At 39.3% G+C, this 19,975-nt stretch overlaps 1 protein-coding gene across 2 annotated transcripts in view; it reads left to right on the top strand.

The window, feature by feature from the left end:
* Positions 1–11,784, top strand: part of LOC149319334 (gamma-aminobutyric acid receptor subunit beta-3) — a 290,532-nt gene extending 278,748 nt beyond the window's left edge. For both annotated transcript variants that reach the window (XM_089511497.1, XM_089511498.1), the window contains one exon: positions 7,824–11,784. In XM_089511497.1, the coding sequence (XP_089367623.1) occupies positions 7,824–8,174 (351 nt within the window). In that variant the 3' untranslated portion in view covers positions 8,175–11,784. The remainder of the gene's footprint in view (positions 1–7,823) is intronic.
* The last annotated feature ends 8,191 nt before the right edge of the window (positions 11,785–19,975 follow it).

Genomic DNA, 19,975 nt, shown 5'->3' with positions numbered 1-19,975 from the left:
GCACATAGGGACAGGCCTCATATCCACATCAATCATACCTGTCAATGTGATACTCTCTGGAGGATTTTAGGGCCTGAGCAGGCTCATATATGGAGATAAGGTGTGGCAGATAACCTGGCCCTAAACGGTATAGGGTTTTATATATCATAACCAGCAATTTGAATTGTGCTTGAAAACAGACTAGCAGCCAGTGGGACTGTTAAAACAAACCAGTTTTACCACCCATGGTACCAGCCCATTAACTCTCTTACTGCAGTTTTTTGTAAAAACACTCTTTTTTCAAAGTTTCTGAACTCATTTCAAAAGTAGCCCCATGTAGAGTACATTAACCCGCTCTATGTGGTGTTGCCTTTGGAAACTGTTCAGAAATTTCAGCAAAATGCTGTGGCTAGAATGCTGATCGGAGCCAGTTACAGAGAGGGTATTGAAACTATAACCAGTTACAGAGAATCTATTGAAACAGCTTCACTGGCTACCAGTTCATTTCCGAGCACAATTCAAAGTGCTGGTCATGACCTATAAAGCACTACATGGCTTAGATCCAGACTATTTGAGAGACCATATCTCACCATGCAAACCACCTAGAGCCCTAAGATCCTCAGGAGAAGGCTTTCTCTTGGTCCCACAACCATCCCAGGCTCACCTGGTGAGGACACGAGAGAGAGTCTTTTCAGTCGCTGCTCCCACCTTTGGAATGCCCTTCCATGGAAGACTAGGCTGGCCCCCTCACTGCTGGCCTTCCGCAAGCAGGCAAAGACATTTTTGTTTAAACGGACCTTTTGAGATCTGGCAGGCTTGGTTTTATTGGGTGATGAGAGGGATGGTCTTGGATTGTTAAGTTTAACTTTGTATGTTTTAAATTTTATATTTCTAATTTTTATATTTTTATTATTTTAATTGTACAATTTTAACTGTTGTGTTTTATGTATGTTAGCCACCTTAGGTCCCACTTTGGGAGAAAGGCAGGGTAAAAATAAATACATAAATATAATACAGTACAGTACAGTACAGTAATCTAAATAGGATGTCACTATTTAGGAAGTGTCACAGTGGATGTATGACAAGATCGGGCATCTTCAGGAATGGAGGAAGTTGGTGCACTAGGATTAAGTCTGCAGAAGCACTTTTGATCACCACATAAACCTGGGCCCCCATGTTTATTAAAGTTGAATTGAGGAATATACCCAAACTGCAAACCTGTATCTTGGGGAGAGAAGTGTAACCTCATCCAGTACAAGATGAATCCCTATCCCTTGATCTGCCTTCCAACTGCCCAGGAGCATTCCTGACTTGTTTTTATTAAGCTGCAATTTATTTGCTCTCATCCAATACATCACCAATGCCAGATGCTCAGTTAAAACCAGCACAGCTTCACTGAAGCTTGGTGAAAAGTAGCATACTGATGGTACCAAACTGTAATATCTGGACAAGGTGTCTCAGCTGTTCTGCATAGACATTGAGTAGCACTGAAGACAAAACAGAGCCTTGGGGATTCCACTAGTGAATGACTATGGAGGTGAACAGGAATCCCCCAGTACCACATTCTAAGCTTATTTCTCCATTAGAGCCTTTATAACATAGTGCCTTTAAGTCTCATCCTAGCAAGATGGTGGTTGTTGTGTGCCTTTAAGTCATTTCTGATTTACAGAGACCCTAAGGCAAGTCTGTAATGGGATTTTCTTGCCAAGTTTCTTCAGAGGGGTTTGCGTTGCCGTCCTCTGAGGCTGAGATTATGTGACTAGCCCAAGGTCATCCAGTGGGTTTCTGTGGTTGAACAAGGATTTGAACCCAGGTGTCCAGGGTCAGAGTCCAGTGCTCAAACCACTACACCACACTGGTAGTAGGGTGGTATAGGATGATAACACGATTGATGGTATCGTAAGCTGCCAAGAGGGCCAGTAGAACCAACAGAGACACACTCCCCCATCCAGTTCCTGCTGAAGATGCTTCCAACGTGACAAAAGCTATTTCTTCCTTAACAAGATTTGAAACCAAACTCTGAAATGGATCTGAATAAACCATTTCAATCCAGAACTCATGAAGCTGGGAAGCTACTACACATTTTAATACCTTTCCAAAAGCCAGACACTAGCCAACAGTTATCCATTATGGAAAGATTCAGGAAAGGCTTTTTTAAACAGAAGTTTTACAGTTGCCTCCTTTAAGCCTATTGGAACCCTGCCTAGAGAATTGACAACTTCCTTTACTCACTTGACAAGTCTCCTTCTGCCCCTTTTAATGAGCCAACAAGATCAAGGCTCTAGCAGACATATAGTGCCTCTGACTTCTCCAAAGATCTTGTCCAATCCTTGTCTCTGTATTGTGTGCCTTCAAGTCATTTGGGACTTATGGTGAACCTAAGCTGAAGCTACCATGGGTTTTTTTGGCAAGATTTGTTCAGAGGAGATTTGGCATTGCCTTCCCCTGAAGCTGAGAGAGTGTGACTTGCCCAAGGTCACCCAGTGAGTTTCATCCTTGGGCTATACAAATTGAAAAGAATCCATGACAAGTTTCATGCCATTCTCTATGATCTGTATCTGAAACTAATTTTAAGTAATGAGTTAATTAATGCTAGTTTATTTTCTTATATAGTTTCAGTTATGAACACCAGGGCGATGAATTAACCTGCTTCATAACATTTAACAGTAGCACATTAATTTTCAAACCTAATATTCCAAGCTCTACATTTGATGATAAAGATCACATGAGAGCTCTAGATGCTCCTATTTTACTACCTCAGAGCTCTTGTTCTAAGTTCAAGTGCCATTTAAAGTAATGTTAGGGACCAAAATAGATTAAAATAAGATGGTGTAATAAAGCAAGGATGGTGAAATGTTAGGTATAACTTTATCCAAATTGTGCAGAGTACCCTTTACATTTTGTGAAGTGCAAGTCTTGAATCATCAAAGTGCCCCATAATATGAATGGCATAGAGTTAAATGGGAATAGACTAATTTAGGCAACATGAATTGTTGTTGTTAACTCCCATTAATTTGAGATTGACTTATGGTGACTCTATAAATGAGAGATCTCAAAGTCACCCTATCATGAACAACCATGCCCAGGTCTTCCAGACTCAGGGCTGTGGCATGCTTGATAGAGTCTATCCACTTGTAATGTGGTCTTCCTCTTTCTCTACTGCCTTCCACCTTGCCTAGCAATATTAACTTTACTAGTGAATCTTGTCTTCTCATGATATGTCAAGATAGGTCAAGATGAATAAAGTGTGCCTATTATACTTTAAATAGGCACACTTTATTCATCTTGACCTTTAGGGAACATTCAGGCCTGATTTGCTGTAGAGCCCATTTATTTGTCTTGGCAGTCTAGGATATCGGCAGAACTCAGATGGGTTGATTCTCTCCCAGTCAGCTTCCTTCACTGCCCAGCTTTCTTTACTGTCCAGTTTTCACAGTCATACATAGAAACTGGAAGTACAATCGCATGGACAATCTTGATCCTGGTATTGAATAATACATCTTTACACTTGAGGATCTTGTCTAAGTCATTCATAGCTCACTCCTAGCCTTCTTCTGATTTCTTGACTGCAGTTTCAATTTTGATTAATGTCTGATCTAAGCCATAGGAAATCTTTTACTTTCTTAATGTCTTCATTGTCTACTTTAAAGTTGTATAAACTATCTGTGGTTATTATTTTTGTTTTCTTAATGTTCAACTGTAAACTTGCATTTGCACTTGATTCCTTGAGTTTTTTTCAGCAGTCATTCCAAGTCTTTGGTATTGTCTGCTAGTAATACGGTGTCATCTTTTGTATCTTAAATTGTTGATGCCTCTTCCCCAATTTTCACATCTCCTTCTTCAGAGTCTAATCCAGCTTTGTGTATAATGTGTTTAGTATCCAGGTTAAACAGATAGGGTGATAAACGGCAGCCTTACCCGAAATGAATTACAAGCCAGTAAATCAGGCTTTCTAAAATCATCACAATTTAAAAATGCTTTAGAAACTGGTTTACGGCTGAAATGATCACATAATGCCTTGTTCAGTATCTGCTAAATCCATTTGTTTTAAGATCTGGGCCTGTAAAAAATCAATTGGAATTTTATCAATGTCAGTAAGATGAAGTTGGCACCTAACGTCTGTTTCACTGACATCTCTGTCACATACTCACTTTGTATAACACAGCAAGATCAATTTCTAGTAAATGCAGAACTCCAGCTGAGATTTTCAAGAGCCACTTCTTTTAAATATAGCATTGGCTGTAATTACATTTTAGGAACATTAAGGAGCAAGTAGATTTTGTCCTTAGTTGAACTCTCACACTCAATTGAAACACTGATTATGAACTCTGATTTTATTTCTAAATGAACTACAATTTTACATTTAGATTAGGCAAACACAGTGTATTTATTATATATGCACCTAGGCAAGTGGGGGTGGGATGGTGATATGGAGAAATGGATGGGATGTTCCTTGTAATGAGTCAGAAGAACACTGTGGTGTATGTTCCTCCGTCTGGGAACTGGGGAGGTAAGAAAAGATGATACTGATTACTCTGCCAGTTATTGAGCAGTAGTAGCCACTCAGCATCCTTCATGTGGTAACTTTTTTGAATGAGATATAACACAATAATGAATTCCCTAAAGGATCTGCTATATAGAATTATAGCAAAAGTAATTTTGAATACAATACCAAAACGTTCAATTAATTTGCTTCAGAGGTCAAGGTAGATTTGTTCTCCAGCCATGTGCTGCTGTTCTTTTCAAAGGAGAAAGCAGAATAACATTCTGAGGCAGTTAGAGCTTCCCCCTGCACCCCATTAACTACACTGAGTACAGTGTACCCACGCCATATGTGGGCTTGCCCTATGCAGATTTGAACAACCCATGGAGCACAATGCTGCCATAGCAAATAAAAGGATTTAACCTTACACGTTTTCCTATACGTGGGGTGGGGGGTGTCCAGAACAGAGCCCCTACATATAGAAAGGGGCCACTGTATATTAAATGTTTCTATTTCTGAACCATTCCTGATGGTCATCACACATTGGATATAGTGTCCCATTTCGTTAGTTAACCAAACTGATTTGAATAAAGGGAACTTAGGGAGCTGGGGATGTTTCGCCTGGAGAAGAGAAGATTAAGAGGTGATATGATAGCCATGTTTAAATGCTTCAAGGGATGTCACATTGAGGAGGGAGCTAGCTTGTTTTCTGCTGCTCCAGAGAACAGGACCCGGAACAATGGATGCAAGCTACAGGAAAAGAGATTCCACTTCAACATTAGGAGAAACTTCCTGACACCAAAGGCTGTTTGACAGTGAAACTCACTCCCTCGGAGTGTGGTAGAGTCTCCTTCCTTAGAGGTCTTTAAACAGAGGCTGGATGGCCATCTGTCGGGGATGCTTTGATTGAGATTTCCTGCATGGCAGGGGGTTGGACTGGATGGCCCTTGCGGTCTCTTCCAACTCTATGATTCTATGATTCTAAGGGAAGTAGTGGGAGAGCTGCTGTTGTATTCCAAATAAAATTATGCTGTGCCTAGGTTTTTTAAGCTTTGGCATGCAGTGGTAACAGGTTCTGATGGCTGTATATTAACTCTTAAGATGAAATGCAGCATGTTTTGAGAACAATAGAAGGAGAATGATGTTGCCTTCAAATCCTGCTTGGAAACCTCCTTGGAGGATTAAACAAATAAACTGGGAAGCAGTGTGTTGCAGCAGATGGCCCTTTGGTCTTTCTTTGTTCTTAGGACAATATTGAGACATCTGGAACAGATTGCAGTTGATGAATAGCTGAAGCTCAACCTATAATTAAGCTCAGAAATAGGGTCTTCATTTAAACAATTTAATGGAAAATAGTTTTATATTAATAATGAGGACTGAAATAACAATAATAGAAAGAAGCATTCCTATACACTCTTTAAAGTAGGGTGGATATGGGACAAACTCCTATAGATACAATAGGTAGCAGTTCCTGCATCAGAAAGACCTATATTATTATTATTATTATTATTATTATTATTATTATTATGCTTTATTTGTATAGCACTGTAGATTTGCACAGCACTGTACATACAAACAATAAAATAGATAAGAGTAAACCTGCCCATGGCATACAATCTAAGAAATAATAGCATAATACATATAAATAATACATAACAAGACAGGAAAGGGTTCAGTAAAACAGGCAGCAAATTACTATAAAGTTCTGTCAGGTGGAAATGTCTGATGGAACTTTATAGGAGACTGAAACTTCTAAACATTAAAGCTAAAAGAGTCCCATCTTGCATTCATCTTTAGGAGCCCTGGTGGCGCAGTGGTTAAATGCCTGTACTGCAACCAATCACTTACAAAACCGCAAGGTTTCAAGTTCAATACCAGCCAAGGGCTCAAGCTCAACTCAGGCTTGCATTCTTCCGAGGTCACTAAAATTAGTACCCAGATTGTTGGGTGCAATTAGCTTACACATTGTAAACTGCTTAGGAAGTGCTTAAGTGCACTGATAAGTGGTATAGAAATGTACTTGCTATTGTATTGATATTCTGGCAACTCTACTTCAAAATGTCTCATTTATACTCCTTACAGCAATTTTATGTTGCATATGTAGAGCAAGGCTGGTGAATGGGTGGCACTCCAGATACTCTTGATCTGTAGCTCCCATTAGCTCTAGTCACATAGCCATTGGCTAGCAGCACAGAGTTATTATCCAACAATCTGGAGGACTGCACATCCCATCACCCTAAAGTCCAAAATAAAGAATGATAAGAAAGATGCTTTGAATCTTATTTTCTACTTCCAACATTAGGCAGCACTTCTTATTTTTACAAACACATTAAATAGTGATCATGCTTGTAATAGTGAGCTCAATCAGTGCTGGTTGCTGAAAAAAAAGAAAAAGATAACCACATGTCATGTCAGGTACAGAAAAGGGAAATATTCTTTAAATCAGTGACACACATACTACTTTATAGGTAGTACTGTAGTATTCTGGAGAAGGGCCTGGCTGATTGGCTAAATAGAAGAAATACAGCAAATTTTGGAATGAACTGGAGGGTGTGCTGCAATGTTAATCCTACCTAGACTCAACACATTAAATGAACAGGTCTTAGGTTAGTTGATATTAACAAGTTATTTCAGAGTGTGTACTCTACACTAAGGCCTGAACAGATGGGCCAAATGAAGTGGCTTTTGGCCACTTTGGAGATGTGGTATTCAAATGACACATGCCTCCAAAGTGGCCTGAAGCCGCACTCCTGCCTTTAAGACTGGAGCAAAAAGAAGCTTGGAAAACCCAACTCATACCTGGCACCGAGTGGGCCCTGCATCCACAACCCACCTTTAGAGCTGGCTGTGGGGTCAAGACAGTTCGGACCCGCTTCTGGCTGGAGCTGATCCAGGCCTTTGCATCTGTCAGCTCCGCTCCTAAGATTAGATCTTCCTCTTTAAATTGTTTTACACTCATACTATTGGACCAATGCCTAATCCTTATTAACACCTTACTTGGGGGTGAAGCAGATGGGCAGGAAGGAGCGGCCAAAAGCCACTCCCAGCCTGATTGCCCTGGAGGGCAACCTCCTGCCACAGCCCCAAGTAAAAGCAGAACAGAAGTGGGAAAGCCTTAGGTGTCCCCAGCGCATCCCCACGGTGGCTTCCAGGAGTTCTGGGGCATGCATCATGTAAATGCCACACCCCCAGAGCAGCTGGAAACCATCCTCATCTGCCTGTCTGTTTCAGTCCTTAATTTCTGTAAGGCCTAATTGCATGTCTATGGGCTATATTTCATTTTCTGATTATGAAATATTGTTATGCATTTTTGTGTATTAAAATAATGTTAAGATATCATCATGAATTTGTTTCTAACTAGGTGGATATGCATGGGAATATTTTGCTAACATCCCTTGAGATTCACAATGAAGTTGCAAGCAACGAGGTCACTACAAGTGTTACTGATCCTCAGAATTCAACAATATCATTTGACAACTCAGGTATCCAGTACAGAAAACAGAGCTCACATCGGGAAAATCTTGGAAGGCGTACATTGGACAGAACTGGCACCCATACCAAGAAGAGTCATTTACGGAGAAGGTCATCACAGCTAAAGATAAAAATTCCTGACCTAACAGATGTGAACGCCATAGACAGATGGTCACGAATGGTGTTTCCATTCACATTTTCTCTTTTCAACTTAATCTACTGGCTATACTATGTCAACTAAACTGACTTCTACTTTTTTAACTAAAGACTTCAACAAGCAAAATACTACTCTGCCTGTTATTTTGTATCTGTACATAAGAACTTTTGCACTATATATATATATAATATAATATATACATATATATATATATATTTAAAATCCTGTTTACGTGTGTACATATATTGTGAAAGAATGTGTATTATACCCATTGTGCATACACATATACACTATATATAAGTATACTCTCTCTCTCTCTCTCTCTCTGGATGATAATAGACAATTTAACACACAATGCACATTAATGAACTTTTTTTAAAATGGAGAGACAATTGTTCTGAATATATTAAACTTAAAGAAAGCTAAGTGTTGTATAAGACCACCAAACAATTGTCAGATCTCTGTTCCATATTCTTAGCATTCTGTGATATTGTTTGCAAAAACCTTTCATTTATTCTGCTCATTAACTGATACAACTGCACTGGTAAGGTTTGTTTTTTAAGTAATTTATATTTGATGTCAGGTTAACAATCACTGGGCCATATTGATCATGATTTTTATTTTATAATGTCATAGATAATGCTACTTTCCTTAAATTGACATCATTTTCATGAATCACATTTCCTCTGTTTTAGTAACTTAAATGTTATTCAAGGTATGGGTTTGTTTAGTGTTCATAGGACTTTAATATCCAATGTAAGGTTCCACTTAAAATGTAAAAGGGGTGATTTATTATAAGCACTCCACACTTCAGTGCACAATGTAATATTTTATTCTGAGCTTTTCCAAGTACATTTTCTGTTTTGGTGAGGGGAAACCCCAGTTACCTATTGCTACAGTAATACAGTTTGAAATTAAATGGCTGATGGAAGTAATTTGTTAAAAAATCATTTCTTAATTATTTTAGCACTTGTTTAAAACATTAAAACATTATTATTTTAACTGTTTTAAAAGCAACAATGACACTAACAGGTTGAGTAGTAAATTAAGCTTAACATTATTTGTTGCCTTGGGGAGGCAATTTTGGAGAGGCTTGGTCATTTTTGGCTATTTATAGTAATTTTAATTGTTGTTTTTATTTAAAGATAACATGTTACTAATGTATTACTAATGCTTAATGTAATTAACTATATTAATAATTTTTACTAAAGCTATTAGCATCAATGAATTAATTTTCAAATTACCATTAATACATCAGCTTTAACACTGATGTTTCCAAGTTATATGTGTCTTAACCAAAGTTAATAAAGCACCTTCTATGCAGGGCTACTATAAACTGAGGAAAGTCACACTGAGAAGAATATTAATATTAAATTAATAATAATATTGATAAACATTATTAAATAAATTAATATTAATAATTTCATTCTCCTCTGCCTTGATGTAACTGTTGTCTGTTTTCAAAGGGCTAGAACCCTATATGTTGCAAGAAGTTTTGGAAGGAAGCAGGCAAACTGAATGACTTCTGTAGAATAAGAAATTAGTTATTATATGGTCAAACTAGATGACACAAATATCATAATATTTAGAGAGGGGTCCCCTCAAGTGCTGAAATGTGTCATAGCACATGACTTTCCTCACCTGCGTAAATTGTGCTTAGTGTGCTTTGTTTTGTGAATAATCACTGGAAGATCAGCATGAGTTTAATTTGCAAATCTGATTACTGAGCACAAAACTCTGGCCAGGAAGGGGTGGGAATAGACTAAATAGGTCAGTAGTAAAGAATATGCATTACTCCTAGAATCCAACTTGACCGTATCATGAAACTTTTAAATAAAAATAATTGTAACAAAGATACAAACTGCTGATCTTAAATGTTTCTTTAAAGATTACTATTCCATTGATAATCTAGAAGACACCTGAGTTTAGTTGTTTTAACAGAGGACAGTCTAGCTGTGTTTATTGTTTGTCTGTTTTTAAGGAAAATGCATTCCCATTACAAAACATTCTTATGACATGACTAATATAATATATATTTGCATTCTATGCATATATATTAATATTTTATCCAAATTTTATTTCTAGCGCTTGCTATTGTGACTGCATGGTATATCATGCTTTTGTTTCTGTGATGTTACCATTTTTCTTCTCTAGCACTAAGCCAATAGACTGCTTCTAATGTATAAAATCAGTAACAGAACATTTTCATGTCTGTTTTGTACATATATTATATACACTAAATTTGCTAGTATAGTTGATATGCTACATTCACAAACCATAAACAATAGAGAACAAATGTCTTGCTTGAACATTAAATGCATTCAGTCATTTTTCTTTGCAAAATGTTGCCAGTTTTATTTTCATTCTGGTTCACATCTTCATTGGTTCTGAACTTTTCCTACATGGAAGATTCTAGTACAGTGGACCCTTGTTATACGCTAGGGTTTGGTTCCAAGATCCCCCATTTATAATGAAATCCGTGGATGCTCAAGTCCCATTAAATATAATGACATAGCAAAATGGTGTCCCTTATAAAAATGGGAAATCAAGGTTTGATATTTGAAATTTATACCTTTTTTGAACATTTTCAAACCATGGATGCTTGAATCTGTGTATAAAAAATCTGTGTATAAGAAGGGCTGACTGCAATTGGACTGCATACATTTCAGTGTAAATAACAGCACATGGAACAAAAGATTCTCAAAATATTTTCCTTTCTCCCCAAAATTGTACCAATAAATAGAATTGATTGCAGTAGACAGGTTTGTAAAGATGAAGGTGCACCTTTTAATAAAACAAAGCAAAACTCTGGGGCAGGTGAAGGGGCCCTGAACAACCAAGAATCCTGCACTTAGTCTAGACTATTTTTTTTTAAAAAAAATTGTTTTAATCCCCAAAGGACTGAATCTCAAAAAGGACTGAAGGAAAATGGAATGAACAGGGTGAAGTCGAAGGCTTTCAAGGCTGTCATCCATGTTTTTTGTGGGTTTTTCGGGCTATGTGGCTATGAACAGGAATTAGAAAGGTGAGGCTGTTCGTGCAGTTCACTATTTGTACATATTAATTTTGTTATGATAGCTTGCACATAGGGGTTCATCTGAAGTTTTGTATAGTCCTAGATGTATTGGGGGGGGGGGGGGGGAAACAACATGGTATACATTTAAAGGACCACTTTCCTTATTACATGAAAGCTTTTTGCATGCCACTTCCACATATAATAGTGGGAAATTACTCATAATGGGAGCTCACAATCTGACCCAGAAGTCCCCCAGGCCTCTATATGGAAGTCTGAAGGAATGAGGGATAATAGAGGGACAAAGTCTCCATTCCCTTCTTTCCATTCTGCTGAAAGGTCAATTATGCTAGCAGGAGAACATTGTGGGATGCAATCCAAGGTTTATAGGCCAAGCTAGAAACAGACCATTCTAGTTTAATTTCATTCAAGCTGGAAAACAGTTCTGCTTTTGGGGAAGTGGGGGTGTGATATTTTACATAGTGTACTTAGTGATTTAGAAGAAAAATGATTTACTTTGCCCAGAAGAACAAGTTCAATGTGAAAACTGAAACCCACAGAATTTGCTTCAGCTTCAACTGATACTCATCTGCTTCTTCAAACACAGGTATGTTGGGGCTTTGAATTTACTTGGGACCATGGCTTTCTCAGAAGAATGTGTATAAATTAAGGCTGTGCTTTAAAAAAAATCCTCTTAGCAGTTTGGTTCATTTTACTGCCTTACCAAAACTTCCACTGAAAATATTTCTCTAAAATATTAAAATGTTGGAATAAATACGAATAAAACAAATTAGTACAACTCTTGTATGAAGATCATTCCTTTTTAGAATGTGGAGTTTTTAAGTGAAGTGTTTAAAAGATATGATAACATGGAAAGGTCATCTCTAAATAAAACATAAAAAGTTGTAAACATTTGCAGAGTAATGTGAGCAGCCCTCTAATACTTCAGGGTGTAATCTTATTTAGGCAGTGTGACTCTTAGCTGCCTGTTTGCAGTGTGTTACACCTGTCCTAACTGCATTACACTGAAACAGATCCTATAGCTTATGATAACTTTCTATAGGGGTATCTATAATTAAAACCTTATCTCACTGAAACTGGTAGGATCAAGCAGATTTCAATACAATGGCAACAGCTTGGGTGGATGGTGGATGGCAGCCAGAATCAGCTTGCTGAAGAGATGAAAATGAAGCCAAAGCTCCATACAGAGAGAGAGAAATTGAGGGATTTCTAGGAAAGCGTAAAGAGTTTTATTGTGGTCTTAGTCAGATTTTCCTCAGGGGATTTGCCCATCCCTGACTTCATGCCAAACACGAGAATATGTAACCATAGGCTTTCTTTATGAAGATCTGATACAGAAATAAAACTCTGAGTCACATGATTTGTGACCAATATTCATGCAGTACATAGATGAAATAATACTACTCTTATGCTTCTGGGAATAAAAATGATAGACCTTAAATTTAACATAATATTTGCCAGATTACTATAGGCATGTATGTTGATGGGATAGGGCCTGAGTGCTTAAAATGTTGATTCTGTGTATTTCAGCATGGTAATGATATGTAGGGTTGGCAGGTGAGATAAGGGACGGGCCTTCTGTCCTTCTATTTGTTGGGTAGAAGAGGGAATTTCAACAGGTGTTGTGTGTCACCTACTGTAATGTCCTCTTCAGCACAAACATTAAAGGGACAGGAGCCCTGTTCCTTATTTCATCTAGTAATGCTATTAACATTGCGAATCAAAAGAGAGAGGCAAAATCTTCAGCCTAAGCCCAATTGAATGTTTGTTGCTGTTGTTGTTGTTGTGTGCCGTCGTGTCATTTCCAGTTTATGGTGACCCCAAGGTGAACCAATTATGAGGTTTTCTTAGCAATATTCATTCGGGGGGGGGGGGGGAGTTTGCCAGTGTCATCCTCTGAGGCTGAGAGAGCATCACTCACCCAAGGCCACACAACCATGAATTCTTCCACTTTAATTGAATTTACAAAAGCTTGTGCAATTTGTTGCACAACCCTTCTTGCTTTGCAGAACTGCATGTGGAATAAAAACTGGATAGCATGCTAACTCTGAGAATACAGTTGGTCCTTGGTATCCGTGGGGGATCTTTCCCAGACCCTCCCGCAGATACCAAAATCCATAGATGCTCAAGTTCTGTTGTTCCCAATTGCTGCATGTGCATGCAGCTACAACACCATTAAGAACAATGGAATTTCAGTGGCAGCATGTGCACGTGTATGCACCACCATTGGGGACAACACGAGCTTGCTGTCCGCTGATGCTTGAATTCACAGATGACAAGTCTATGGATCCCGGCGGCCGACTGTACTTTACTGCTAGTGTTAGCAAAAAGAAGTACCCCCCCAAAATACTCTCTCTGGATATGTCCACACTGGCCAAATGAATCGGTTGCTCTGCCCCACCCCTCTTGCCGCTGCCTCAATCCAGTTTGAGACCTCTTTAACTGCCCTGGCTCAATGCTAGGGAATCATAGAAACTGTAGTTTATTCTGGCACCAGAGCTCTCTGACAGAGACAGTTAAATGTCTCACAAAACTACAGTTCCCAGAATTCCCCAGCATTGAGCCAGGGCAGTTAAAAGTGGCCTCAAACTAAATTATTTCTGCCGTGTGTTTTGGACCTTAGATCTCTTCCCATATGATCACCACAGCAATCTTGCAAGGAATGTTAATCTTGGAGAAATTGACTGCCCAACAGTCTCCTAATAAATTTCATGACTGATCAGTGATTTCACCTACGGTGTTTATTGCCTCACCAATAAATTAATTAAGCATGAGTTTATTCTTACTAAGAGAAATGCACAGGGTATAACTGGTTGAGTCATTTTCTAAAGAATGAGGTATTACTCTTACATTGCAGATTCTGATCCTCTGATTATCAAAGGATGCAATCCTAGTTGTCTTTACCACTGAATAAACAGCAAAAATGAATCATGGTGGCATAGTGCTTAAATGCCTGTACTGCAGCCACTCACTCACAAACCACAAGGTTGTGAGTTCAATACCAGCGAAAGGGCTCAAGCTTGACTCAGGCTTACATCCTTCTGAGGTCACTCAAATGAGTACCCAAATTGTTGGGGGCAATTAGCTTAGACACATTGTAAACCACTTTAGGGAGTGCTTAAGTGCACTGATAAACTGTACTTGCTATTGCATGTTTGGGAATTACGTCTAAAGTATCTTTGGCATATATACAGCATCAGTATGACATTAGCAATAGCAATAGTAAGTACATTACCAGCTACAATAATTTACTTTTTCAAGCTAAAATCCCTAATTCTTGGAGCTGTAATGCAGAATTAAATTAAATTTAATAGATTAAATTCCTAGTTCTGTTAATTTCAAATTCTGTTAATTAAACATGACTCATGATACAATCTTGTTCAGAAGTTACCTAAACATAAGGGCCAGACAGAAGATTGTGCTGTCAAACATGCAGTTCTTGGAACAAATGTGAAGGAGACCATAGTCTGTCCCTGGTAAATTCATATTTCTTCCAGAATATGCACTCACTCTTCAATGAGACATTAAATCTTAAGCAATTTCTTGTTCTCAGCCCTATAACTAGGGCTATAATTTGAAACAGAGATGGAGGGGGCATAGGCAGAGTTTTAAATACCTGGGTTTGCTTGAAAACAGTCGGGCTACATCATCAGAATGTAAATCGGATCAGTGGGTATAATAGTACAGATAAATTTATCACATAAAATTAAATAAAATTATCTCATATGCATTTGTTACTATTTAAATGATTATCTAACATGCTTTGTTTTTGTTTTGTTCATTTTTGTTTGTCAGAATGACACATATATTTGGGTTTGCTATTTTCTTTGCAGCAGCAAAAATGGAACAGCAGGAAATGAATAATGAAGTAATATACTTAAGGCCTGACGTATGTCCCAGTTGAAAGATTTGGGAGAAAAATATGTCAGTGAATGAATTTTTTTTTTGGGGGGGGGGGGTCTGTTCGTAAATGTTCCCTGATACTGTATTGTTACTTTTTAAGATAAGCAATGAAATAACAATACTTCATATTTATACAGATTTTTCAAATAACATAGACATTTGCTCAGCAGCTCTTCTAACAACCTTGTAATAAAAGCCAGTATTACAGATTGCATATGAGTTCTGTAGTAATTTCTCATAAGGCACAGTTTGCAGTTTGAAAAGTTGGCTTTCAAGAAGCAACCTTCTTAAAAAAAAATCCACATATTGTTGAACTTCGAAATACTGCCACAATATGCTGCCACTCCAACATCACATTATTAATGAATTGTTTTATGATGCTTTAGTTGCATTTATATGGCACGTACCTACCTTTTCATGGTTCATGGGGACTTGAATCTGGTTCTCCTGAACTCTACAACACTCTAATCCAGCAGTACCCAGATTCTCCAGCTGTTGTGGATTTCAACTTCCAGAAGCCAGTTTGGCTAACAGGCAAGAATTCTGGGAGCTAAAGTGAAAAGCATCTGGAAACCAAAGTTTGGAAATCACTGCTCTTACATCACACTAGTAATTTTATAATAATGATAATGATGACGATGATGATGAAATTCTGTCTTATCTACCTCTTCCCAAGGCTCAAGACAGAGTACAGGGCAGACTGAAACACATAAAACCATTTAAGCACAGAAAGTTAAAACACATAAACATAGGACACATTAAATCAACCAGCATAAAATTAAAATATCTCAATTTAAAATTAATAGTTTAAAATTGACTAGATAGTCATACTGGAAACGATTGGTCATAGATACTCTTTTAAATTCAGACAGCATATAATAAATAATAATAAAAATTTTATTTCTATACCGCCCTTCTATATAATCAGGGCGGTGTACAACATTATAAAACATACATACCATAACAAAGTATACAGTTAAAGTTAAAATACATCAGTACAATAAAAATTAAAACAATCTAACCAGCTTGCCACTGCTGGCATGGGGCGGGGGGGGGGGGGGAGAGCTAGTTGGGGCATGTGTCAGGGAATGCTGACCTAAACAGGAAAGTTTTAAGCCCCTTTTTAAAGTGGGCCAGGGAGGTGGCCGAGCGGAGCTCAATGGGCAGAGAATTCCAGAGGGTCACATCTCTCCCAACAGGTCATTCCACCGTTTAGGGCCGGCTGATGAAGATGTTCTCTGGGAGACAGTTTACAGTCTAGTTCTGGCTGGTTGAAGTAAATGCTCTTCAGAGGACATGAGTGAACGACTCAGCCAATCAGGGAGTTAACATGATAGCATAAGCAGTTAAGACTCTATAGGTGCAGCTGCCAGGACTGAACATAGCCTCTCTATTGCTCTTAGAAATAGTGATGGGTGTCTCCATTGCCCAAGGCTGCACTGTGTTGCCATCTTATTGCTGGCCATTACTGTATGGTATGTCATGTAGCCCAATTCAGCAACTGCTTTTGTAACTGAACCAGGATGACCCACAGTTTTTACTCATGGCTGCTGTCATGCACCTAGTCATTATTGCTACATGGGTAGGAAGACCACTGTGCACAGTAATTAGATATCCTGAATGATTTGCAAACATTAAATGCCCTGAACTGGGACTTATGGGCCTGTTACAGACAGCCAAAATAAAGCTGCTTCGAGTCACAGTGGAGGTAGTGTGTTTCAATGATGCATGCATCCTAAGAGTCCAGAAGCCACACCAAAGCCACGCTCCAGTCCTTAGGGCTGGAGCGTGGCTTTGGTGCAACTTCTGGACTCTTAGGACGCATGCATCATTGAAACACCATACCTCCACTGTGACTCGAAGCAGCTTTATTTTGGCTGTCTGTAACAGGCCATGGGGTTCCTCTTTGTCACCCCAAAGCCTAGTGTTTGCATGCCCTCAAGTGTAAGCTACCATTTTTGCCAGTGCACACAGCCGTTGCAGATACAGTGGTAGGTGGGTTACAGTGATTTATGTAGATCAAAGCATCTCATTTTCCCTTTTCTTCCTCCCTTGTAAATTCACACAAATGCCCCCTGTGCTATTGCAGTGTATGTAGCTAGGAAAATACAAAAACAATCATCTGGCATTTTAAGGAGAAGAGTAAGATATTACTAACCAACATGTGAACAAATTGGAACCCTTCATATATAATGAAAACTCATATTTTATCCACTGGCAGGAAATAAATTGGTGGTAAAACACGGCATTGTTAATTTCCCTTCATTTTCGCTAGAAATATTTTATGAGAAAAAAAAATCTGCCCTGCAGAAAGGAATTATTATGGGTTTGCACAGAATTAGATGCATGGTTGTTTTAAAGGGGTATTAGTATCATATAAGTAAAATGGCATTTTAATTTATTGCTAGTACTGATTTCATCACTCAGCTTTCTTGACAAATCAGGTTTTTCCCCCAAGTAATATCTGATGGCAAACCAAAGGAGACACTATAGATCTCAACATATGAACACAATATTTTTCTTAGATATTCAAAAAACAAAACAAAATCTCAAAACACAAACTTTATATTGCCTGGAAAGGAACAGCCAAATCCATCGCAAGAAAGAAAATAAGAGGAAGACAATAGCAGACCAGAACAAAAACAAACCCAAAAACAAACAAAATCCCAACCCTGTTCCCTCTGGGCATCAGATTTGTTTTTTAAAGAAAATATGGGTTCTTGTTTTAACATTATTATAAAAAGTTCAACTTTATTTCAAATAACAAGATAAAGATTTTGCATTAACTATTTCTCCTTTCAATTTGCTGCTATATTTTTCTGCCTTTAACCCAACAGAATTTGTTGGACATAAGTAATTTGACTAAAACCCAACTGGACTTGTGTGTGTGTGTGTGTGTGTGTTATGTGCACCGTTAAAAAAAACTAATAGAGTTGTCCCTCCTTATACATGGATTTTTTATACATGGATTCAAGCATCCACGGTTTGAAAATGTTTAAAAAAAAGGTATAAATTTCAAATAACAAACCTTGATTTTCTATTTTTTATCAGGGACACCATTTTGCTATGTCATTATATTTAATAGGACTTGAGCATCCATGGATTTTGTTATCCACGGGGGAATCTTGGGACCAAACCCCAGCGTATAACAAGGGTCCACTGTATTTGCTAATGATTTGTGGAAATTGGTATTTTACTTATAGTTTTATACACATCAGCTCAAAAGTAAATCCCATCAAGTTCAGTGGGGCTAATTCCTAGGGCAGGGGTAGGCAACCTTTTGGAGCCGGAGGCCGGGTTGGTGATCCTCAGACAAGTCGGGGGGCCGAAGCCGGGGGTGGAGCTTCCACCCTCTGGGGCGGGGCTGCATGCTGGGGGCGGAGCTTCCACCCTCTGGGGCAGAGCCACCCTCTGGGGGCGGAGCCTCCACCGAAGCCCTGCAAGGAGGAGGAGGCGTGTGCCCGCCCTCTCCTCCTCGGTCCCTTTCTGGACAAACACCCCCAACCTGCATTCCAAAACACACACAACAGCACAGTTCTGCATTTCACATGGCTTTACTTAACATGGCCTCTTGCATATTTCAGAGGCTTATTCCATAACCAAACCCCTTGGGTTTAACACTTAGCATGGTTTAACATGGCTATGCATATTGAACATGTCAAGGTGGTTTCACCGTTCTTGGACCAAGTGTACTTCTCAGAAGTGTGTACTTGGTCAAGGGACTTTGGTTTTTCTTCACTGCGCATGGGTTTGTAAAAATCACAGCAATTTACATTGGCCTTCCCTCAGAGGCTTTCTAATATCAATATCACCATTAAAGAACCAAAAACACACAGAAAAGGCACTTTGGAAAGTCACACTCTCTTGGCTTCAGAAACAGTGCGTGCATGCCTCTCAAGCTGACTCATCATTATCATTTTCATTATCATCATCATCATCATCATCATCATCATCATCATCATCATCACCACCACACTATCATTGTCAAAGCAAGGGAGACTTGTTAGCATTAAAAGCACACAAAACACACTTTGGAAGGTGACACTCTCTTGGCTTCAGAAACAGTGCCTCCATGCCTCTCAAGCTGGCTTATATCATCATCGTCATCATCAATATCATCATCATCATCACACTATCATTGTCAAAGCAGGGAGACTTGTTAGCAATTAAAAAGAATGCAAAATAAAACAAAAAACCCATGTGGCCTCTGGCCACTCACCACCTTCTCCTCTTCCTCCTCCCGCTCTTCCTCTCTCCTCTTCCTCGTCCTGGTGCCCCATCTCCTCTTCCTCTTCTTCCTCCTTCTGCTGCCTCCTCCTGCTCTTCCTCCCTCCTCTTCCTCCTCCTGCTACCCCATCTCCTCTTCCTCCTCCTGCTCTTCCTCCCTCCTCTTCCTCCTCCTGCTGCCCCCATCTCCTCTTCCTCTTCTTCCTCCTTCTGCTGCATCCTCCTGCTCTTCCTCCCTCCTCTTCCTCCTCCTGCTGCCCCATCTCCTCTTCCTCTTCTTCCTCCTTCTGCTGCATCCTCCTGCTCTTCCTCCCTCCTCTTCCTCCTCCTGCTGCCCCATCTCCTCTTCCTCTTCTTCCTCCTTCTGCTGCACCCTCCTGCTCTTCCTCCCTCCTCTTCCTCCTCCTGCTGCCCTCATCTCCTCTTCCTCTTCTTCCTCCTTCTGCTGCATCCTCCTGCTCTTCCTCCCTCCTCTTCCTCTTCCTGCTGCCCCATCTCCTCTTCCTCTTCTTCCTCCTTCTGCTGCATCCTCCTGCTCTTCCTCCCTCTTCTTCCTCCTCCTGCTGCCCCCATCTCCTCTTCCTCTTCTTCCTCCTTCTGCTGCATCCTCCTGCTCTTCCTCCCGCCTCTTCCTCCTCCTGCTGCCCCATCTCCTCTTCCTCTTCTTCCTCCTTCTGCTGCATCCTCCTGCTCTTCCTCCCTCCTCTTCCTCCTCCTGCTG

Source organism: Sceloporus occidentalis, unplaced genomic scaffold (genome assembly GCF_023333645.1).
Source record: "Sceloporus occidentalis isolate IW3139 unplaced genomic scaffold, rSceOcc1.0.p SCAF_2, whole genome shotgun sequence".
NCBI classification, from domain to species: Eukaryota; Metazoa; Chordata; class Lepidosauria; order Squamata; family Phrynosomatidae; genus Sceloporus; species Sceloporus occidentalis.
Note: the sequence above shows the minus strand (reverse complement) of the source record. Positions and strands in the feature narration are given on the sequence as shown.